The 24,677-nt window shown below is 39.9% G+C and overlaps 7 gene segments (V, D, J or C); 2 read left to right on the forward strand and 5 right to left on the reverse strand.

Moving 5' to 3' along the window:
• Window positions 1-478: 478 nt before the first annotated feature.
• LOC119907724 lies at window positions 479-969 on the reverse strand. The segment is given in 2 exon segments: window positions 479-822; window positions 920-969. Coding segments are annotated over 2 exon segments (393 nt in total).
• A 4,296-nt stretch (window positions 970-5,265) lies between these two features.
• Window positions 5,266-6,155, reverse strand: LOC119908057. The segment is given in 2 exon segments: window positions 5,266-5,791; window positions 6,008-6,155. Coding segments are annotated over 2 exon segments (360 nt in total).
• Window positions 6,156-8,870: 2,715 nt separating this feature from the next.
• On the reverse strand, window positions 8,871-9,371 carry LOC119907725. The segment is given in 2 exon segments: window positions 8,871-9,208; window positions 9,316-9,371. Coding segments are annotated over 2 exon segments (390 nt in total).
• A 553-nt stretch (window positions 9,372-9,924) lies between these two features.
• Window positions 9,925-11,211, forward strand: LOC119908059 (the record flags this gene model as incomplete). The annotated part of the segment is given in 2 exon segments: window positions 9,925-9,952; window positions 10,711-11,211. Coding segments are annotated over 2 exon segments (357 nt in total), but the record flags the coding sequence as incomplete, so codon positions are not given.
• On the reverse strand, window positions 11,126-12,751 carry LOC119908056. The segment is given in 2 exon segments: window positions 11,126-12,480; window positions 12,697-12,751. Coding segments are annotated over 2 exon segments (360 nt in total).
• Window positions 12,752-17,784: 5,033 nt separating this feature from the next.
• On the reverse strand, window positions 17,785-18,277 carry LOC119908048 (the record flags this gene model as incomplete). The annotated part of the segment is given in 2 exon segments: window positions 17,785-18,116; window positions 18,214-18,277. Coding segments are annotated over 2 exon segments (381 nt in total), but the record flags the coding sequence as incomplete, so codon positions are not given.
• A 357-nt stretch (window positions 18,278-18,634) lies between these two features.
• LOC119907726 lies at window positions 18,635-20,118 on the forward strand. The segment is given in 3 exon segments: window positions 18,635-18,664; window positions 18,796-18,847; window positions 19,606-20,118. Coding segments are annotated over 3 exon segments (423 nt in total).
• The last annotated feature ends 4,559 nt before the right edge of the window (window positions 20,119-24,677 follow it).

Here is a 24,677-nt window from a genome sequence, read left to right on the forward strand (position 1 = left end):
GTCTGTATAAAGTGTAGGGGTAGAAGATAGTAAAGGGATCTGTTTTTTGGACTTATGGTCGGCCACATTAATCAGTATATGTTCATATAGTTTATGTTTTCAATTCTGTGAATTTGTAATGTACTTCTACCTTCATGTTGTGTCAACTGTGTCAGATGGAGGTCAGAGGGATGTTTGCAGGAGAACAGGGGAACCAGGCTAAGCATGTGTTTGGAAATGAATATTTGGTGAGTGGACAGTGTTTGATACAAGTGAATTTAAAATGCAGTTAATTAATATACTGAAGGAAATTTAAGAGCCATCAGAAAAGTTTGATCCTCTGCTTGCTGTTTTCAGTCAGCTGTGGTTTGTGGGTCCACAAGTCGTGTGTGTGTGTGTCCTCAGTGAACTGTATCAGTCTCTGCAGTAGCTTCCAGCTGCAGCAGTCAGTTCAGTTCCTGTTCAGTCTGACTGAGGGAGGTTTTTGTACAACGCTTTTTCACTGTGTGAACACATGCTGACTGTTGATCCAATGATAACTCTGACAGTAGTAAACTGCTGCATCTTCAGCCTGAACTCCACTGATGGTCAGAGTGAAGTCAACTCCATTCCCTGCTCCACTTCCACTGAATCTGGAGGAGATTCCAGAAAATTTGTCTGATGTTTGGTAGATCAGAAGTTTAGGAGCTTCTCCAGTTTTCTGATGGTACCAGGCCAGGTAGTATTGTGAACCAGTGTGGTGACCAGCTGCTGGACTGGACTTACAGTCAATAGAAACAGTCTGACCCAGCTGCACTGATTTGGCTGCTGGCTGAGTCAAGACAACATTTTGTCCAACAGACCCTGAGGAGAGAGAAGAAACACTGGACATGAGATGGTGAGGTGAAACTCAGCTACACTCCAAATGATTTTCACATCACAGAAAAATGATTTTCCTCACCCTGAGTGAAGCAGAGGAGAGTCCAGATGAGGACGGAGACCAAAGTCATGTTTTTGATGAGGAGGATTTCTGTGGCTTCTGTTGTCATGAAGGACAGCTGTCAGTCATCCAGTGTTCAACTCTCAGGACTATAAAGTCTCCCAGAGCACTGGAGCATGGTGCTGCTGATGCAAAGTGGCTCTCTATGGAAATGCTCTGACTGACTCCAACAGGGACTTGGATTACTCTGATGATGCTGCTTCTCAATGGATCAATACGTTTACCAGAGGATTGATTAGGAATGTGTCAGTGATCATTTTTATGGACATTTGCTTTGATGACTGCAGAAAGATTTTCTTTTACAACATCTTCTGTCTGCTTTCATTTCATTCTAGAGGGATCAATTTGACTTTCACACCAATGGAACAATATATACGTAAAAATATATAATAAAATATAACATGAAATAGTTCATTCTTTTAAAAACAGGAAGTGTTTTTGTTGAGTTTGTTGTGTTCAAAGTCAGAGAGCCATGTCTCTCTACAGTGAGAGGTTTTTGTACGACGACTCAATCAGTTTGTATCACTGTGGTTGACTTTTGGTGGAGGAACCAGACTGGATATTGGAAGTAAGTTTCTGCACAAATATTAAATATCGTATCATCAGCGAAGGTTTTAATTTCTGTGTCTGAACATTTGTAGTAGATATAAATTTCCTCTGGACTGATCTAAATCACTTTAAAGACTCAATCTTATTGTTCGTTTCTCCTGTTTAACCATGAAGCTGAACTCAAAGCAGCTTTACTGAACTTCTCTTTAAACGTTCCATTTAATTTGTGAAATGTGAACAGCTTGAACTGCAGCAAAGATTAAAGAACAACACTCGTACTTTAAAAATGATTCAGCCTTTAATTCTGCATTTTAAACTGTTTAGAAGTTGAGTTAAAATTATTTTGAATAGTGTGAATGAAGATAAAAATGTGTCCAAATCTCTGATCTTCTAAAATGGCTCAAATTGTCTTTTAACCTCAGTTTGAAATAATGCTGACAGTTCTCTGATGCTGTTTTTAAATCTGTCTGAGGAACAGGTTACCTGTGGTCGTCAGGTATTTTGGCTGATAATGTCCTTTAACAGTGGATCTCAGTAACTTTTACCCTTTTGAGAGTTTTGACAGTAAATATGTTTTTTTTATTTCTAAATTTAAAACCTGGTTGTTTTATTTCCAGTGCAGTTTGATATCTTTCAGCTCATATGAGGACTCTTTCTGTGCTGATATGCATGAGAGGTTTCTTAAAGGAAGTGAAACAATGTGTGAGTGAGTGACTGGTGGAGCAGAAACCAGCTGTGTGGTCCCCGTCCTCTAAGCCGATTGGTTCTTCTCCTAGGTGATGCCCGTCCCACCCTGACGGTGCTGCCCCCCTCCAGCGAGGAGCTGCAGCAGGGGAAGGCCACGCTCATGTGCCTGGCCAACAAGGGCTTCCCCTCAGACTGGAGTCTGGCCTGGAAGGTGGACGGCAGCAGCAGCAGCAGCAGCAGCTGGGAGGAGAGCAGGAGCCCCGGGGTGCTGCAGAAGGACGGCCACTACAGCTGGAGCAGCACCCTGAGGCTCTCTGCAGACCAGTGGAGGAAGGTGGGCTCTGTGACCTGTGAGGCCACCCAGGGCTCCCAGACTCTGCTCTCAGAGACACTGAGGAGAGACCAGTGTTCCCAGTCCTGACCTGACTCACTGGGACTCTGCTACTGGTTTTCCTCTGCTCCTGCTCTCACTCTGCACTCTGGAACTGTCTCTCTCTTTTATTTGACATCTTTCAACAGCAAGATTTACTAGCTTGTTGCACTGTTTCAATATTATTTCAGTGTTTCCAGATAATAAAGACCTTTTCATCCAATCAGCTGTTTTCATGTTTATTATTATCAAAGTGTCTTAATAAATGTTCTCTTGATGGTGTCAGTGACTGTATTACATCCAGAGAAGCACTGAGCTGACACAAATGTGGTAATTTCTCTACAGTGACTTTAGAAAGAATGAGTCACATCACATAATGTATCACCACATTGACTGAATGCTGAGAAAGCATTTAAATGCAGATAAAACTTGTCAGCTGTGTTTCATTAGCACAAACCCTTCATTGTAGCAGCATAAGACCGTATTTTGTCACAGTCAATATTAATGCCTTCAGGACTGTAAAACCTTTTCTGCTTTAGTTACTACAGATTTATTTGTAATAATAAATAAAACCATGGTAGGAACATTTAATGACCAATCATTCAAATACATTTTACTACCGAAGTGACTTAATGGTAAAGACTAATATTTGAATAAAACTACAAAAATCTATAAAATATTTTACAAATCAGAAATAAAACGCACCATATCATCAGCATAGAAATAAATAAAATGATTGCACTCTGCTATTCTAACTAGGAACAATTTACAGACTGCTTCTGCACCATAAAGACAAAAAAAAAATCAAAGGGAAAAAAATCTGATATACAGTGGGTACGGAAAGTATTCAGACCCCTTTAAATTTTTCACTCTTTGTTTCATTGCAGCCATTTTCCAAAAATCAAAAAAGTTCATTTTATTTCTCAGTAATGTACACTCAGCACCCCATCTTGACAGAAAAAAACAGAAATGTAGAAATTTTTGCAAATTTATTAAAAAAGAAAAACTGAAATATCACATGGTCATAAGTATTCAGACCCTTTGCCGTGACACTCATATTTAACTCAGGTGCTGTCTATTTCTTCTGATCATCCTTGAGATGGTTCTACACCTTCATTTGAGTCCAGCTGTGTTTGATTATACTGATTGGACTTGATTAGGAAAGCCACACACCTGTCTATATAAGACCTTACAGCTCACAGTGCATGTCAGAGCAAATGAGAATCATGAGGTCAAAGGAACTGGCTGAAGAGCTCAGAGACAGAATTGTGGCAAGGCACAGATCTGGCCAAGGTTACAAAAAAATTTCTGCTGCACTTAAGGTTCCTAAGAGCACAGTGGCCTCCATAATCCTCAAATGGAAGACGTTTGGGATGACCAGAACCCTTCCTAGAGCTGGCCGTCCGGCCAAACTGAGCTATCGGGGGAGAAGAGCCTTGGTGAGAGAGGTAAAGAAGAACCCAAAGGTCACTGTGGCTGAGCTCCGGAGATGCAGTCGGGAGATGGGAGAAAGTTGTAGTAAGTCAACCATCACTGCAGCAATCCACCAGTCGGGGCTTTATGGCAGAGTGGCCCGACGGAAGCCTCTCCTCAGTGCAAGACACATGAAAGCCCGCATGGAGTTTGCTAAAAAACACATGAAGGACTCCAAGATGGTGATAAATAAGATCCTCTGGTCTGATGAGACCAAGATAGAACTTTTTGGCCTTAATTCTAAGCGGTATGTGTGGAGAAAACCAGGCACTGCTCATCACCTGTCCAATACAGTCTCAACAGTGAAGCATGGTGGTGGCAGCATCATGCTGTGGGGGTGTTTTTCAGCTGCAGGGACAGGACGACTGGTTGCAATCGAGGGAAAGATGAATGCGGCCAAGTACAGGGATATCCTGGATGAAAACCTTTTCCAGAGTGCTCTGGACCTCAGACTGGGCCGAAGGTTTACCTTCCAACAAGACAATGACCCTAAGCACACCGCTAAAATAACGAAGGAGTGGCTTCACAACAACTCCGTGGCTGTTCTTGAATGGCCCAGCCAGAGCCCTGACTTAAACCAAATTGAGCATCTCTGGAGAGACCTGAAAATGGCTGTCCACCAACGTTTACCATTCCAACCTGACAGAACTGGAGAGGATCTGCAAGGAGGAATGGCAGAGGATACCCAAATCCAGATGTGAAAAACTTGTTGCATCTTTCCCAAAACGACTCATGGCTGTATTAGATCAAAAGGGTGCTTCTACTAAATACTGAGCAAAGGGTCTGAATACTTATGACCATGTGATATTTCAGTTTTTCTTTTTTAATAAATTTGCAAAAAATTTTTCTGTCAAGATGGGGTGCTGAGTGTACATTACTGAGAAATAAAATGAACTTTTTAGATTTTTGGAAAATGGCTGCAATGAAACAAAGAGTGAAACATTTAAAGGGGTCTGAATACTTTCCGTACCCACTGTACTTACACCATCAAACCTTAATGGATCGATTATAAAATAAATTGTTTTTCTGGAATTCAAAACACAAGTTAAGTTACAAATATATGTAATATACATGATTAGTATTTTTACAACATGTACTAGATGAGATTTTACAAATTTTATAAATCATTTCAATAATATGTGTTTGTGTTTCTTTGAAAAACTGATAACACATAAAATAAATAAATATTTATAACTTGAGTGTTTATGTGTGATCGCTTATCAAAGATTTATTATGAAATCATAGTTCAGAAGAATAGTTGAAAGTCTTTGTTTAATTAAAGCAGAAGTGTAAATGCTTGTGTTATATTTGATATATTCAAGTGTTGAAATGTTCAAAGTATATTCTTCTTCTTCTTGATAAACCTCCTGTTGTTTTAGTTTCAGTGCAGCTGTTGAGTCAGATCAGTTCCTCTCCAGCTGAGGGAGGTTGTTGTACGACGTTGTATCACTGTGTGAACGGGAAGTTGTCACCCTGCTGACAGTAGTAAACTCCTGAATCTTCAGCCTGAACTCCACTGATGGTCAGAGTGAAGTCAGTCCCAGATCCACTTCCACTAAAACGATCTGGAACTCCAGACTGACGAGTTGTAGCTGAATAAATCAGGAGTTTAGGAGCTTCTCCAGGTTTCTGAAGGTACCAGCTGAGCCAGCTACTAACACTTGTACTGGTTTTACATTTGAGAGAGACAGCCTGTCCTGGAACAGCAGACTGAGATCCAGGAGACTGAGTCAGGATGGTTTGTCCTGATGAACCTGGAAAAGATGAAAAAGAGGAGAAGGGTTATTGAGACAAATCCAGCTTGGAGAAAGATGATCAGCATCCAAACAGAAGAGTCTCATTTCTTTAAGATGGAGAACAGATGGAAGAAGGTAAATGCTGCTTGTTTCAGTGTTTCTCCATCACAGCAGAACAACATTGTGGTGAACCTGGTTGCATCCTGAAGCAAAGTTTTCAGAAGAGAGTCTCACCCTGAACAAGGAGCCCCAGGGTGGCCAGCAGAAGAATCAGTGACATCATCATTGTGCTGCCGGCGTGTCAGTGGCTCTGAAAGGCCTGGACAGCCACTGATCAACACTGGCCTCAGCTGCCTGTTTAAAACATCCTCATCCAGATTAACACAAAGTCAGGAGGCTCTATGGTAAAAGAAAATCAACTTTTTTAAGTAATGAAATGTTTTTCCATTTTGAATTATGTAACATTGCTAGTCCTTTTGTGATAAAAATCTGTTTTATAAGAGAGATCCAAGCGAGCAGCATGGAAACAGCACTAAGTCAATAACTACAATACAGGCAACATATATAAGCATAGACAACTGTCACATACGACACAGCCAGGTAAGTGAACCTGTAAACAAGACACTGGACCAAACATGATTATTTGATGTCTAGTATTTTACATTAAAATTAAGAAACTGTCAATTGCATCACTTTAGGCAATAAATGCTGCCATTAGTCAAATAAATCACAGTAAACGTCTACATCAACTGCAGAGATATGTTGCCCTCTGTGTCACAGTGTTAAACTGGTTCAGACATGATGTTGTCTCCTGTCAAATTTTGGCGTCCCCCAAGGCTCCATTCTGGGTCCTCTGCTGACTTCTTATGCTGGTGTTACTTAATAGTAGTGAGACTAATGTTTTTTTTTTTATAGCCATGCAGTTTTTAAGAGCCTTAAGCTGAAAAATATTATTTGTTTTTGTTGAACGTTGTGCTGAATAGTGATTGTTGTTAATGTTCGTGTAATTTAAATTCTTCAGTTTTTTTTGGATAGCAAAAAAGAGTGCCACTACGCAGATGATCAAAGGATTTCTGGTGGTTGATAAACTGAACTTTTTTGAATGTTACAGATTCCCCGCAGTTTATGAAAGACAAAAGTTATCAGGTTTAGAACAACTTGAAATCTCTGTACTGAATGTCAAACAGTTCAATGACCTCAAGGCACCGTATACTGTCCAATGTAATGTCGAAACCTCACTTCATATGGAACATTCCACCTCTAAAACATTCAGCATTGTTTTTGATACTTCTTCTGAAGATTGCTTAAGTCATGCTTCAAAACTGCCTCATCCATCCTCAAAGATCTTTACATCAAATGATGAATTGTTATTTTCCTGTGGTTTGTTCAATATCAGAAAAACTGCCAGATGTTTGTGGATCAGTGTCTGAAATATCTGTCTGTATGAAGTTCAGGAGTTGAATTTATGTATCTTTTTTTTTTTTTGGACTCCTGTGAATTTGTCATTTTCTTTGATCTTCATGATGTTGATTTCATCTCATCTTGATGCATAACAGTTTTCCTACTGTGCCAACAGATTTAACGCTATCTCACTCGCTCTGCATACTGCTTTAGTAAACCTTGAAAAGAAAAATACCTTTGCCTGAATGTTATTTATTCATTATAGCTCTGCTTTTGTTCACAGTTGTATCATCCAATCTGGTGTTAGAACTCAGAGGTCTTGGTCTGGGCAACTCTATCTGTAATTAACTACTTGAGCCTGTGACAGAAGGCACAACACACTTGTGTACATTAGTTCTCAGGGCTGCTGTCTCAGTCCCCTATTGTACAGTGTGGTTACTTACAACCAGGTTGCCAAATATAACAGCATCACAAAATTAGCAGATAACACCACAATCGGTCTACAGGCGGGAAATGGAAGATTTATCAATATGGTGCCATCATAACAGCCCATATCTAAATGTCAATAAGGCAAAGGAAATCATTGTTGAAAATGGTTGATTGTTTTAGATTTCTTGGTATCTCTGACACAACTTCATCTTCAGAAGGCTCAGCAGAGGCTGTACTTTCTGAGGTGTCTCAGGAGTTTGTAGTACCAAGACTCTTGTGAACTTCTATCATTGTACCACAGAGAGAGTTCCCACATGCTGCATCACTACAAATGACAGTAAATAAAGACAGCTGGAAAAAGTTATTGGCACACAACTGCCACAACTTCACAACATTTAGGCCATTCGCCTCAAAAATAGAGCCCAAAGATAATGTAGGACATCAGCCACCTGCTCATGCTCCATTTTCACTCCTTCACTTCAAAGAACGTTTGAGAATCTGATCACACACCACCTGACTCAGTAACACTTTCTTTCTACAGGCAGTCAGGTTGCTGAACAGCTGACGCACCCATATGAACTTCATACTTTTATTGTGTATTATTTAATGTGTATTTTACTCTATAGCCAGAGCACAAACATTGCCTTGTATATTATTACACGTGACAAAGTTGAACTTGAGCTTTCTCTGTTGTCTCAGCTTTGTATACTGTGTCAAGTGGAGGTCAGGGTGATGTTAGCAGGAGAACAGGGGATCCAGCTAAACACGTTTGGATACGAATATTTGGTAATTAAAATGTTTTCATTCAATCATAGTTTCTTTAAGGAAGAGCTCAGTGTGTGGAGAATTAATTTGAGTCACAGACATTAAACTACTTCAAAAATGATCTTTTATCTGTTGTTGAGGGAAATAAAAACAGATTTGTCATTAGTTTCTCAGACTACATATATTAATTAATTTATTTTTATTATTAGGCAAAATTATTGCTTCATGTTTTGATCACCTCTTCCTTTTAACTGAGAGCTTATAAAGTTGCTTCCGTTCAGGTGTTATCCCTCTGTTAGAGTCTATTCGGGTTGGGTCTGAGTTCGGGTCCCCTTTAAGATCAGATCCCTCTTTTAAGTAGTAAATTGTGAATATCGTGTGTGTGTGTGTGTGTGTGTGTGTCCTCAGTGAACTGTATCAGTCTCTGCAGTAGCTTCCAGCTGCAGCAGTCAGTTCAGTTTCTGTTCAGTCTGACTGAGGGAGGTTTTTGTACGACACTTTTTCACTGTGTGAACAACCACTGACTGTTGATATTGTGTTCACTCTGACAGTAGTAAACTGCTGCATCTTCAGCCTGAACTCCACTGATGGTCAGAGTGAAGTCAGTCTTTGATCCACTGCCTGTAAAACGATCTGGAATCCCTGATTCTCGCTCATTAACCCTATAAATGAGCAGTTTAGGAGCTTCTTCTCCTCTCTGTTGGTACCAATGTAACAGATCTTTACCACTTGATGATCCCACTTCCACCTGCTGACTGACCCTACAGCTGATGGAGACGGAGGCTCCCAGAGCAGAGCTCACTGCTCCAGGCTGAGTCACTGTGATCTGGCCTCTGGACTCTGAGGATACAGAGACAAACACATAAAGCAGCGTCATGGTTTTGTGGGCTTCATTTCAGAGGGACGGATGTTCATAGAGGAGAGGAGTTTGATTCTCTGGACTTTACCTGTGAAGCAGCAGCAGAGGAGAGTCCAGATGAGGACGGAGACCAAAGTCATGTTTTTGATGAGGAGGATTTCTGTGGCTTCTGTTGTCATGAAGGACAGCTGTCAGTCATCCAGTGTTCAACTCTCAGGACTATAAAGTCTCCCAGAGCACTGGAGCATGGTGCTGCTGATGCAAAGTGGCTCTCTATGGAAATGCTCTGACTGACTCCAACAGGGACTTGGATTACTCTGATGATGCTGCTTCTCAATGGATCAATACGTTTACCAGAGGATTGATTAGGAATGTGTCAGTGATCATTTTTATGGACATTTGCTTTGATGACTGCAGAAAGATTTTCTTTTACAACATCTTCTGTCTGCTTTCATTTCATTCTAGAGGGATCAATTTGACTTTCACACCAATGGAACAATATATACGTAAAAATGGGATTCATTCTGAACAACTGTGTCACTGTTTGATATATATAACATGAAATAGTTCATTCTTTTAAAAACAAGAAGTGTTTTTGTTGAGTTTGTTGTGTTCAAAGTCAGAGAGCCGTGTCTCTCTACAGTGAGAGGTTTTTGTACGACGACTCAATCAGTTTGTATCACTGTGGTACACGTTCGGTGGAGGAACCAGACTGGATGTTGGAAGTAAGTTTCTGCACAAATATTAAATATCGTATCATCAGCGAAGGTTTTAATTTCTGTGTCTGAACATTTGTAGTAGATATAAATTTCCTCTGGACTGATCTAAATCACTTTAAAGACTCAATCTTATTGTTCGTTTCTCCTGTTTAACCATGAAGCTGAACTCAAAGCAGCTTTACTGAACTTCTCTTTAAACGTTCCATTTAATTTGTGAAATGTGAACAGCTTGAACTGCAGCAAAGATTAAAGAACAACACTCGTACTTTAAAAATGATTCAGCCTTTAATTCTGCATTTTAAACTGTTTAGAAGTTGAGTTAAAATTATTTTGAATAGTGTGAATGAAGATAAAAATGTGTCCAAATCTCTGATCTTCTAAAATGGCTCAAATTGTCTTTTAACCTCAGTTTGAAATAATGTTGACAGTTCTCTGATGCTGTTTTGAAATCTGTCTGAGGAACAGGTTACCTGTGGTCGTCAGGTATTTTGGGCTGATAATGTCCTTTAACAGTGGATCTCATTAACTTTTGCCCTTTTGAGAGTTTTGACAGTAAATATGATTTTTTTATTTCCAAATTTAAAACCTGGTTGTTTTATTTCCAGTGCAGTTTGATATCTTTCAGCTCATATGAGGACTCTTTCTGTGCTGATATGCATGAGAGGTTTCTTAAAGGAAGTGAAACAATGTGTGAGTGAGTGACTGGTGGAGCAGAAACCAGCTGTGTGGTCCCCGTCCTCTAAGCCGATTGGTTCTTCTCCTAGGTGATGTCCGTCCCACCCTGACGGTGCTGCCCCCCTCCAGCGAGGAGCTGCAGCAGGGGAAGGCCACGCTCATGTGCCTGGCCAACAAGGGCTTCCCCTCAGACTGGAGTCTGGCCTGGAAGGTGGACGGCAGCAGCAGCAGCAGCAGCTGGGAGGAGAGCAGGAGCCCCGGGGTGCTGCAGAAGGACGGCCACTACAGCTGGAGCAGCACCCTAAGGCTCTCTGCAGACCAGTGGAGGAAGGTGGGCTCTGTGACCTGTGAGGCCACCCAGGGCTCCCAGACTCCGCTCTCAGAGACACTGAGGAGAGACCAGTGTTCCCAGTCCTGACCTGACTCACTGGGACTCTGCTACTGGTTTTCCTCTGCTCCTGCTCTCACTCTGCACTCTGGAACTGTCTCTCTCTTTTATTTGACATCTTTCAACAGCAAGATTTACTAGCTTGTTGCACTGTTTCAATATTATTTCAGTGTTTCCAGATAATAAAGACCTTTTCATCCAATCAGCTGTTTTCATGTTTATTATTATCAAAGTGTCTTAATAAATGTTCTCTTGATGGTGTCAGTGACTGTGTTACATCCAGAGAACAACAGTTTAACGTCATAATATATTTCTAAAGTTACAGAATATTCAGAGTTTACAAACTCAGACAAAACTCCTCATTATGTTTTGGTTACTACAAAACAGTGATGGTAGAAGAAGTCCATCATTTTTCATTCATTATGAATGCGTTGATGAATACTGTCGTCATTACAGATTACTCTGCAGTAATAAACATTTGGAACAAACCCATGGTAGGTACATTTGAAAATCTGACTTAAGGTTAATAACTTTTATTGCGTAGGTGAATCCAAGAACATTATTATATGAATAAAATATTTTACAAAATAAACTATAAAGCACAACATTAGTGTAATCTGCTATTCTAACCAGGAGCTATTTACACACTGATTCTGCTGAAGAACCACAAAGAAAAATAAAAGATGAGAAAAGGAAAGAATTCAAATGTTACTGATTTACTTTCTCCATAAACCCTTTTAGATATCAATCATTAAATGCATTTTTGTTTTGGAAAACAAAACACACAGAATAACTGAAATACGTCAGACATTGTTTTTAATTTGAAAACATGAACAAATTTAGATGTTGAGATTAAATGTATTTTATATCAGCATTGTGTTTGATCAAGTTTGTATATAAAATGTAAGATATGGAAAAAGTAAAATGTAAAAATGTACAAAGTTTTTTTTTTAGTTCATAGATTAAATTTATCACAGTTATTGATGTAATTTAAATGAGAATATTAAAAGTATATGTTTGGATTAAATACTAAATGTTTTGTTACAATGTTCAAAATGAATTGATTTGAAATTTTTTTATAAACATGTTGTTTTAGTTTCAGTGCAGCTGTTGAGACAGATCAGTTCCTCTCCAGCTGAGGGAGGTTTTTGTACGACGTTGTATCACTGTGTGAACGGGAAGCTGAGACCCTGCTGACAGTAGTAAACTCCTGAATCTTCAGCCTGAACTCCACTGATGGTCAGAGTGAAGTCAGTCCCAGATCTGCTGCCACTAAAACGATTTGGAACTCCAGACTGACGGGTTGTAGCTAAATAAATCAGGAGTTTAGGAGCTTCTCCAGGTTTCTGAAGGTACCAGCTGAGGTAGCTACTAACACTTGAACTGGCTTTACATTTGAGAGAGACAGCCTGTCCTGGAACAGCAGACTGAGATCCAGGAGACTGAGTCAGGATGATTTGTCCTGATGAACCTGGAAAAGATGAAAAAGAGGAGAAGGGTTATTGAGACAAATCCAGCTTGGAGAAAGATGATCAGCATCCAAACAGAAGAGTCTCATTTCTTTAAGATGGAGAACAGATGGAAGAAGGTAAATGCTGCTTGTTTCAGTGTTTCTCCATCACAGCAGAACATCATTGTGGTGAAGCTGGTTGCATCCTGAAGCAAAGTTTTCAGAAGAGAGTCTCACCCTGAACAAGGAGCCCCAGGGTGGCCAGCAGTAGAATCAGTGACATCATCATTGTGCTGCCGGCGTGTCAGTGGCTCTGAAAGGCCTGGACAGCCACTGATCAACACTGGCCTCTTAACGGCTGGGAGCAGAGAGGCAGGGCAGATATGCAAACACACAGAGTCAGTGAACTGTAGCTGTCCTCAACATATCATGCTGTTTCCTCCTCACTGCTGGGACAGCTGGCTGCTTAAAACAACCGACTGTAACTGAAAATTAACTTTTTTAAGTAAAAATCTTCTAACCAAACTAACCTAACTAATTAAAGCCTTTTTTTAATAAAAGATCTGGCCAAGAGGGCAGCATGAAAACAGCATTAGCAAAACACAAGACCAAACATTATTAATTTCACTTTAGACATTAAGTGTTTCCATTAGTCGAATAAATTAGTAAGCGTCTACATAGGCTGCAGAGATATGTTGCCCTCTGTGTCACAGTGTTAAACTGGTTCAGTCCTTATATGTCAGGCAGACATGATGTTGTCTCACTTGTTTAATATTCATTTAATTGTTTGGACATTACAGTTACATTTCAACTACATTTTTACACCCTTACAACTTCAGAAAATGAAATTATATTACATACACTTAAAGAGATGATATTATGCTTTTTGGCTTTTCCCCTCTCCTTTATTGAGTTATATATCTTTTTTGTGCATGTAACAGGTTTACAAAGTGAAAAAGCCCAAAGTCCAGCCCAAAGGGAGTTCCCATCTCCCACAGAAATCTCTGCTGTGAAGTCACAGGGATGAAAGCCCAATGCGCCTCATAAGCAGCTACTCCGACATGCCCTCAAAAACAGCGGTGGAAAAACAATGAGCTGCAGCATTCACCTCTCCTCTCCCTTCCAAACACTAGCTACCCTCCAGGCAGACAGTGGACATAAAGTTGTTCCGTGATGTAGAGACAGAGCTCAGTTAAAACTTTATAGATGAAAGATACTTTTGTTACAGATTAATAACTCACCACTCTGAAACTCTCGCTCCAGCCCATGTTGCCAAGCTGGTCGGCAACATGTATAGCTGAACCGAAGCTGTTTACTGGCTTCTCGCTGACCCGCCCTTCTTTGTTTCTGATTGGCTAGTAGTGTTTAACTAGGAACTGTGCATGTACAACTCTCAATAAAGATCATTTAGAGACTAGAACGAAGCCTCTAACACAGGGTGAAAAGAGGAGCTTCAGCAATGTGCAGTATGACAAACAATATGGTGTTTTTTGAAAATTAAACCACGTAAACCTGTTCTGGTACAACCCCTAAATAAAATTTTGAACCAGAAAGTGAGCATAATACCACCTCTTTAATGCTCCAAAACCCAACTTTCTCTTATACAATACATTTCATACAATCAGGTGTTTTCCTGCAGTGAGGTTTCTGGGACGTTCTAACTAAAACTGGATCAAACTGATTTTTCATGGCACCAAACGCTCATTAATTCACTTATTTTTGCACTATTTAAACTTTTGATGATGTTTTCTACACTTTTTACAGTCATGATGATGCTAACACTGCCTCCACTCCTACATGCACCTGGGTTCTACAAAAGGCACTCAGGAATGTGGGCTCATTAATATAGAGAGTGAGTGGATAATAAACGTATGAGGCACATTATACAGCGGCAGTGGCCAAACCTTAAACCTTTAAAACACATTAAAACATAATGTACAGTTTTTTTTAAAGCATACATAGAGGGACTGGCCCAAGAGGTTTATGGTTTAAACAAGAGCTTTGTTATGAACAGCTACACAGTTTTTGTCATGACAATGGGAATGGGAACAAATAGTAAGTTACAAGTTCATAAAATATCTATATTTCTTAAATATTCAGATCAATTTTAGTTTTGACCTGAAACATTAACATGTCAGTGTCAGAGACGGGCTGAAGCACTGAAGCAAATTAAAGTGGTGACATCTTTGGAGTACTCGGTTAATATCAAAATCAAAGAAACTAAAAGGAAATAAGTTAGAACAATGTCAGGTTGAATGCTGTAAGAGAACATTTAAAATAATTCAATTTGGGCCTGATAAAAACTATTCCGTCAGAATCAGGTAAAAGCCAGAAAAAAAAGGTAGATCTTTAAATTAGATTTGAAGATCTCAGTGGTGGGGCATGACTTAATGTTGGACGGAAGACGATTCCTTAGCCTGGAGGCAGCAACAGAAAAAGCCTGGTCACCTTTAGTTGTAAGTGAGTTGTTTTGAGGATGACCTAAGTGACCTAGGCGCAGAATATGTAATTAGCATATCATTAATAAATACAAGAACAGCTTACTTCTCGTCTGTGTCTTGCGTTTGGTTCCTAACCTGCCTCTGCACGCGGCCAGTCCTGACAATGTATTGTGGAGCTAAACTATGGAGGGCTTTAAATAAATAACAACATTTTGTGTGCATCTGGTATGTAAAACTGTGTGTCATCCGCATAACAGTGATACAAAACATTGTTTTTCTGAAAGATAGTGCCAAGGGGAAGCATGTATAGCCAGAATAAGAGAGGGCCTAAAACTGAGCCTTAAGGGATGCCACATTTAATAGCAGTAAAAATGATTTCTCTCAGGTAGGAGGTAAACCATTTTAACACAGCGCCCTATAGACCAACTTTGAATAGAATTCCATCTTCGACTCTGTCCTAAGCTATGATCAAGCAGGACTAAAATGGCACTAGAATCAGAGATGACGGAGAGAAGGATGTCATTATGTACCTTAACAGGGCAGATTCAGTACTATGAAGTTCTCTAAAACCAGACTGGAATTTGTCAAAGATGTTTGATGTGTTCAAGTACGAGGAGGACCTCTTTTTCTAAAATGCTGGAAATGAATGGTAGCTTGGAGATGAGCCTGTAGTTTTTGTCATTGGAGTCAAGGCTAGGTTTCCTTAAAAGGGGTTGCAGAATTGCATGTTTGAAACTGGAGGGAATGACACCCTTGGTTAAGGAACTGCTAATTATCACCTCAATAAGACGGCAAATAAGGGACATGTCTACATAGACTGCAGAGATATGTTGCCCTCACTGTCACAGTGTTAAACTGGTTCAGTCCTTATCTGTCAGGCAGACATGATGTTGTCTCACTTGGTCACATTCATCATCTACTGTCAGTTAAATTCTAGGTGTCCCGCAAGACTCAATCTCTGCTGACTTTACATGCTGCATTTGCTTAATAGCAAGGGACATGGAATTCATTTGTATATGTATGTAGATAATAAACACCTGTGCATTTTTTTTATCACAAAATTACCTGTGCCTGGTCAATAAACATGTAAATTTCTATGTTAATACATATTTGGCACAAATTCCAGCAGCTGAACAGAGATGAGACTGAGAAAGTTGAGATTCCTCTATATGCATAAACCAGCATGAAGGGAAATGGAACTTTTTATCAGGTGTGAGTAACAGTGAGTGAGTAAAGGGTAGTGTAAAATACTTTCCATCTAGAGACACAAAACTTAATACATGTATGAGCTGTAAAATGATTGACTATGAAAGATGGTTTTGAAGTAAAACATTATCTGATTAACTAATGTTATGATGATATTGATACTGAACATTAGAAGTGACTAAATCAATTTTAATCATTGAGTGTATTTTTCTTTCTTAATTTAAGAGTGAAATCCTAAAACCTAATTTAAAGTACAAGTTGTAGACACTTAGATTGTTTCTTCATCAAGGCAATAATTTACTAGGTATAGTGTATTCAAAATCTTTAAAGTTTCTTATGAGTTGCTCCAGCCAAATAAATTAACATATCCTCGTGGCCTATTTTCCTGGCCATTAAATATTGTCATAGCAACCATACCAAGTTCACTGAACAATGACAAGAGAGCTACCATTAATGGGCATGGGTATTTGGCTTTAGGGATATTTGGTCAAGTGCTGTTTCAGATTAAACAGGAAAGGCGTCCAGATGAAGACAGTGAGAAGCTAGGCTAGTCTCCTCACAACCAGCTTAAACACTTCCCAGTTATACCTAAAGGTTAATACCCCTAGGCCTGAGGATCTGACCCTTTTACCAGTGATCTGGAGCAGTACCTCCTGGACAGGGGTAACTTGGGATCTTACAGACTAAAGTCCTGATTGTTGGAGCACCTTATATTCTCAGACACTAAATATAAAGACCAGTGCTGACGATCTTGATATGATGTGAGGTCTTCACAGATCCTGAAGAACTGAGACCTGACCCTGAGCCCAAGTCATACTGGGTTCCTCTTCCATACAAATTTGGTCTTATCAGGTCAGGTAGTGTCATGTTTTACTGCCAAATGTTTCAGGTCTGTGTGTCTAATACCCGAGTGGATCTGCATGAATCGAGACGGTGTAATAAGAGCAGCGTAGCTCCTTTAAGGAAGAGCTCAGTGTGAAGAGATTGAATCTGATTCACATTGAATTGCTTCAAATATCATTATTTTCTGTCAATCTGTTTGTCCAAGAGGTGAAAACAGGGTTTTGAATATTTATTTTTTTGTCATTAGTTTCTCTTTGTTGGTAATTTGTATTTTTAGGCTAAATTATTTTTAGCCTAATAATGTGTCCAAACCAAAATGTAATTTTGCCCTTAGACAGTCACAGGTTGTTCAGTGACATGTACTGTATGACCTGTGGCCCAGAATCCATTATGTTTCTGAGCGTCAGTGTTTCTGCCACAGAAAACATTTGTTGCATTGCAGATATGGAGCTTCAGTGTCCTGAGATTTCAGTGTGATGTGTGGACGTTGATGTTTGATATATTGTGAATTTGGTTTGTGTCTCTACATCAGTGGAGCTGACTCTGCTGCTGTTGTGGTTTTAATGGTTTGACTGGGCTTCTTCACTGGAACTGTTCTCTTCATCTGAGGAAACTTTCAGCTTGTTGAGGAGGACTGTTTGAACTTCAGGAGGAAAACTGGTGGAGACGCAATGAGCATCACAAATCGTGTGTGTGTGTGTGTGTGTGTGTGTGTGTGTGTGTCCTCAGTGAACTGTATCAGTCTCTGCAGTAGCTTCCAGCTGCAGCAGTCAGTTCAGTTTCTGTTCAGTCTGACTGAGGGAGGTTTTTGTACGACGCTTTTTCACTGTGTGAACACACGCTGACTGTTGATGTTATGATAACTCTGACAGTAGTAAACTGCTGCATCTTCAGCCTGAACTCCACTGATGGTCAGAGTGAAGTCAACTCCATTCCCTGCTCCACTTCCACTGAATCTGGAGGAGATTCCAGAAAATCTGCTTGTTGTTACATAGATCAGAGGTTTAGGAGCTTCTCCAGTTTTCTGATGGTACCAGGCCAGGTAGTATTGTGAACCAGTGTGGTGAGCAACTGTTGGACTGGCCTTACAGTCAATAGAGACAGTCCGACCCAGCTGCACTGATTTGGCTGCTGGCTGAGTCAAGACAACATTTTGTCCAACAGACCCTGAGGAGAGAGAAGAAACACTGGACATGAGATGGTGAGGTGAAACTCAGCTACACTCCAAATGATTTTCACATCACAGAAAAATGATTTTCCTCACCCTGAGTGAAGCAGAGGAGAGTCCAGATGAGGACGGAGACCAAAGTCATGTTTTTGATGAGGAGGATTTCTGTGGCTTCTGTTGTCATGAAGGACAGCTGTCAGTCATCCAGTGTTCAACTCTCAGGACTATAAAGTCTCCCAGAGCACTGGAGCATGGTGCTGCTGATGCAAAGTGGCTCTCTATGGAAATGCTCTGACTGACTCCAACAGGGACTTGGATTACTCTGATGATGCTGCTTCTCAATGGATCAATACGTTTACCAGAGGATTGATTAGGAATGTGTCAGTGATCATTTTTATGGACATTTGCTTTGATGACTGCAGAAAGATTTTCTTTTACAACATCTTCTGTCTGCTTTCATTTCATTCTAGAGGGATCAATTTGACTTTCAGACCAATGGAACAATATATACGTAAAAATGGGATTCATTCTGAACAACTGTGTCACTGTTTGATAAACATAACATGAAATAGTTCATTCTTTTAAAAACAGCAAGTGTTTTTGTTGAGTTTGTTGTGTTCAAAGTCAGAGAGCCGTGTCTCTCTTCAGTGAGAGGTTTTTGTACGACGACTCAATCAGTTTGTATCACTGTGGTACACGTTCGGTGGAGGAACCAGACTGGAGTTTGGAAGTAAGTTTCTGCACAAATATTAAATATCGTATCATCAGCGAAGGTTTTAATTTCTGTGTCTGAACATTTGTAGTAGATATAAATTTCCTCTGGACTGATCTAAATCACTTTAAAGACTCAATCTTATTGTTCGTTTCTCCTGTTTAACCATGAAGCTGAACTCAAAGCAGCTTTACTGAACTTCTCTTTAAACGTTCCATTTAATTTGTGAAATGTGAATAGCTTGAACTGCAGCAAAGATTAAAGAACAACACTCGTACTTTAAAAATGATTCAGCCTTTAATTCTGCATTTTAAACTGTTTAGAAGTTGAGTTAAAATTATTTTGAATAGTGTGAATGAAGATAAAAATCTGTCCAAATCTCTGATCTTCTAAAATGGCTCAAATTGTCTTTTAACCTCGGTTTGAAATAATGTTGACAGTTCTCTGATGCTGTTTTTAAATCTGTCTGAGGAACAGGTTACCTGTGGTCGTCAGGTATTTTGGGCTGATAATGTCCTTTAACAGTGGATCTCAGTAACTTTTACCCTTTTGAGAGTTTTGACAGTAAATATGTTTTTTGTATTTCCAAATTTAAAACCTGGTTGTTTTATTTCCAGTGCAGTTTGATATCTTTCAGCTCATATGAGGACTCTTTCTGTGCTGATATGCATGAGAGGTTTCTTAAAGGAAGTGAAACAATGTGTGAGTGAGTGACTGGTGGAGCAGAAACCAGCTGTGTGGTCCCCGTCCTCTAAGCCGATTGGTTCTTCTCCTAGGTGATGCCCGTCCCACCCTGACGGTGCTGCCCCCCTCCAGCGAGGAGCTGCAGCAGGGGAAGGCCACGCTCATGTGCCTGGCCAACAAGGGCTTCCCCTCAGACTGGAGTCTGGCCTGGAAGGTGGACGGCAGCAGCAGCAGCAGCAGCAGCAGCAGCAGCTGGGAGGAGAGCAGGAGCCCCGGGGTGCTGCAGAAGGATGGCCACTACAGCTGGAGCAGCACCCTGAGGCTCTCTGCAGACCAGTGGAGGAAGGTGGGCTCTGTGACCTGTGAGGCCACCCAGGGCTCCCAGACTCCGCTCTCAGAGACACTGAGGAGAGACCAGTGTTCCCAGTCCTGACCTGACTCACTGGGACTCTGCTACTGGTTTTCCTCTGCTCCTGCTCTCACTCTGCACTCTGGAACTGTCTCTCTCTTTTATTTGACATCTTTCAACAGCAAGATTTACTAGCTTGTTGCACTGTTTCAATATTATTTCAGTGTTTCCAGATAATAAAGACCTTTTCATCCAATCAGCTGTTTTCATGTTTATTATTATCAAAGTGTCTTAATAAATGTTCTCTTGATGGTGTCGGTGAATGTATTACATCCAGAGAAACTGGGCTGACATAATGGATATATCTCCACAGTGAATTTTAAAAAATGTCACAGTACAGTTGGATTTGTACAAACCAGTGATGTTAGCAGTATAAGGCCAATTATCAATAATACTATACAAAAAATCATTTGGTCAGAATTAATATGAATGCCTAATGGCTGTCAAACACTTGCTACTGTAGTCGTTAGAGATTTGTCTGTAATAATAAACCTTTGGAACAAAACCCAATGTAGAAACCCCTCAATCATTTATCATCCTATCATCTGTTAATACAGATGCTTTAATGATACTTATTGTGTTATTTATATAAAACTACATGGCTGTCATAGAATTTACAAACCTGGAATATAAAGCACCATATCATCAGCATATTGAGAAATAAAATGAGTAATCTGCTATTCTAAGCAGGAACTATTAACATTCTTCTCCTGCTGAAGAACTTCAAGGACAAATTAAAGATGACAAAAGGAAAGAATTCAAATTTTAGTGATTTACTTACTCCATAAACCCTTTTTGGTTTCAATCATAAAACACATTTTTTGTTGGAATACAAAATACACAAATTTAGCTGACGCTTTCAAAGTGACTTACAATATGTCAGAGGTCGTACACCTCTTGAGCAATGAGGGGTTAAGTGTCTTGCTTTGGACACATTGGTGTCTCACAGTGGATTCGAACCTGAGTCTCTCACATCAAAGGGATATTACATCCAGAGAAACACTGAGAGAAATCTTTCTCCGGGATGATTTTACAAAGAATGTGTGACATTATGTAATGTAAATTCATTAGGGCTGGACCCGAATATGTGAATATTCGACTGTTGGGTACACATTTGATTTTCAATGTCGAGATTTGATTATTGAGGGGTTTTTTCACGCTCCTGAACTCCGCCGACAGCAGTGAACATAATCCAACGCTCCAGTTCACATTAAAGGGAAAACAAAACGAAGCCTTGAGTTGTGTGAGAACCCTTTAAACTGAGTGAGGACAGCAGTACTGTGGAAGTTATGGCGTTTATTAATTTTACAATTGCTTAATTACAGATCAAAACAGTCAAATTTCCTACATTTTAAAATTAATAAGTAGGCCTAAACTCCAGGCTACCACAAACAAACAACAACATAATGAACACTTTTAAATTATATTAGGCAATTGTAGAAGAAGAGCATTTAGTCGCTATAATAAAAGTTAAAAGTGAATTTTTGTGTATTATAACGTGTTAGATTTAGTTCCGCTACCGAAAATAAGCTCATCCCGTCTGCTCTCTGCCTGGACCCCAGTCCGGCTAAACTATTCCCGGATTCTGCTCTGGACCTGCTCGGATCAGACTCTCTCACTCTGGACTCTCAGTTACGTTCCCCCCCTGCTCTGTACAGCAGCAATCAACCCGGTTCGGCATCCCTTTACCCTGCAATAAATATTCCTCTTTTATTTAAATCCTCTCTCTCTTAGTCCTGCACTTGGGTCTGCTAGCCTTGCCATAACAAAGTTAAAAATCAAATATTTGGTAGCAGTCCATTAGTTAGCCTATATGAGAATAAATGAACTGAGCGCTCTCTCTCTCTTTTTCTCTCTCTCTCTCACGCGCACACACAGACAGAAGCACCCATGCCGGCTGTTATCTCTCCCCCATCTGATCCTCCCTCACTCAGCAGAACTTCTTGGGCATTTATCCTTCTTCTGCTTTTCTGCTTCTATCTTTGAAATACATAGCTGTAGCTCATGAAATGACAGCCTGCTTATCAACACATGTTTAAACAATTGGCATAACGGTGTAAAACCAAAATGTGTGACTCTGATTCTGTGACTACATCCAAACGATGATGTTCTCCTAACCATAACCAAGTACTTTTGTTGCCTAAACCCAACCAAACTGCAACCGCTTCACATCGTCAACAAAGCCTCTGGCGCTTAACTTCTCATTTGGGTCACAGAATCTGATAGGTCACACATTTTGGTGTCACAACGGGACCGCTGAGCGCCATGGCGGCCCAATTTGCACATTTTCACTTAGGAGTGTAGGCCTACTTACTTTTGTCACCAGCGGTTTAGACATTAATGGCTGTGTGATGTGTTATTTTGAGGGGACAGCAAATTTACACTGTTATACAAGCTGAAGAAAGACAAGTAAAAGTTGACCAAAGGAAACAATTCAAATATTAATGATTTACTACTTTCATACTAAAATGAATTTGTTTGCTGGGATAAAAAACACAATTTAAGTTATAAATACATGTTGTTATAAACATGACTAGTCATTTAACTGCAATTAATGAAATTAATTTATAGTATATCTGAGATTCAATGAAAAAATGGTAAGATATAAAATAATAAATAATATTTACAATCTGTGTCCTTGTGTTTTCATGAATATCACACACATCATAATTCAACAGAGGTTAGCTTTAATGTTCAGAAGAATGGTTCAAAATCTGTTTTAATAAACATATTAGAAGTATAACTTCTAGAATATTATATATTAAAGAACATTTAGTGTTGCAATCTTTAATGTGAATAATTATTGGCTAAATGTGCATTTTTATAAACCTCTGTTTTAGTTTCAGTGCAGCTGTTGAGTCAGATCAGTTCCTCTCCAGCTGAGGGAGGTTTTTGTATGACGTTGTATCACTGTGTGAGTGGATAGCTTTGATATTGCTGACAGTAGTAAACTCCTGTATCTTCAGCCTGAACTCCACTGATGGTCAGAGTGAAGCCAGTCCCAGATCCACTTCCACTAAAACGATCTGAAACTCCAGACTGACGAGTTGTAGCTGCATAAATCAGGAGTTTAGGAGCTTCTCCAGGTTTCTGAAGGTATCAGCTGAGCCAGCTACTAACACTTGAACTGGTTTTACATTTGAGAGAGACAGCCTGTCCTGGAACAACAGACTGAGATCCAGGAGACTGAGTCAGGATGGTTTGTCCTGATGAACCTGGAAAAGATGAAAAAGAGGAGAAGGGTTATTGAGACAAATCCAGCTTGGAGAAAGATGATCAGCATCCAAACAGAAGAGTCTTATTTCTTTAAGATGGAGAACAGATGGAAGAAGGTAAATGCTGCTTGTTTCAGTGTTTCTCCATCACAGCAGAACATCATTGTGGTGAAGCTGGTTGCATCCTGAAGCAAAGTTTTCAGAAGAGAGTCTCACCCTGAACAAGGAGCCCCAGGGTGGCCAGCAGTAGAATCAGTGACATCATCATTGTGCTGCCGGCGTGTCAGTGGCTCTGAAAGGCCTGGACAGCCACTGATCAACACTGGCCTCTTAACGGCTGGGAGCAGAGAGGCAGGACAGATATGCAAACACACAGAGTCAGTGAACTGTAGCTGTCCTCAACATAACATGCTGTTTCCTCCTCACTGCTGGGACAGCTGCCTGTTTAAAACATCCTCATGCAGATTAACACAAACTAACAATAGAAGTTATAACTAACTAACTTTTCTATCAGCTGACCTGTTCTAACTGGTTCTCCTGTTCACAGTTAACCACCAACATCTGGTGGTTTTGTTGATCAGAATTTGCAGTAAAACATCACACTTTTATCTTTAGTACTGAAACCTTCCTGTTGCCATGGTTCATCAGTGATGCCTGTCTGTTGCCATGGTTACTGAGCTCAGAGAGGGAAGTGAAACAAGTTTCAAGACCAGTTTCATCCAATCAGAGGAAGACCAACAGAACCAGCAGCACTGAGCAGGACAACGTCCATCTTCATGTTGCTTTAAAAGGTCTCCGTCGCTCTTTGTCCAAAATTTGTCTAAATATCTGCAGAAATCAGAGAACAAACACCTTTATATTTCTACATTATATATATTTATCTGTATCACAATTAATGTCTTTGTCAGGACTTTGCTTCACCACTCTCACTATAAAAATGTGGCTTGTCAGGTGAAAACATTTTTCTATAGACAATAGAAACAATTGTCTTTTTAAAGCTGACAAAACAGAGACACTGAACAGAGGGAACCTTTCAGGTTGTTGGCTCTGACTTTACTTTACTGCCCCTCAGTGGCTGAATTAGAATCAGATCGCCAGGTATGTGTACACATATGAGGAATGTGATTATGGATTGTACATTGCTCACGATGTGCTTACTCATACAAAATCACAATAATAAAAATAAAATAAAATCAGACAGACTTCAGTGTAGACAACACAAATATACACACTATGAACAAACAACAATATAGACATATTGACAAATAGTGCAGTGATCAGAGTGCAAAGGAAGCAGGTGGATGTACATGTCGGAGGTGGATGTGATATACAGGTACACATACATGCATACATGTACACATGTACACAGTGCAGTGAAGAATAGTGCAAAGGATGCTGGAATAAGTATTTTGTGCAGGAGTTATGACTTGAGGTAGGTGGATTTGGTATACAGTATCTACAATATAACAGTATGAACAGCTCTGAAATAGAGAATGGTGAATAAGTAAATAATAAATGTTAGCCAGTAAACAGGTGGCTG

Source organism: Micropterus salmoides, unplaced genomic scaffold, assembly GCF_014851395.1.
Source record: "Micropterus salmoides isolate LMB-PRFRI ecotype aquatic unplaced genomic scaffold, ASM1485139v1 Ms_hic_scaffold_17, whole genome shotgun sequence".
NCBI lineage: Eukaryota > Metazoa > Chordata > Actinopteri > Centrarchiformes > Centrarchidae > Micropterus > Micropterus salmoides.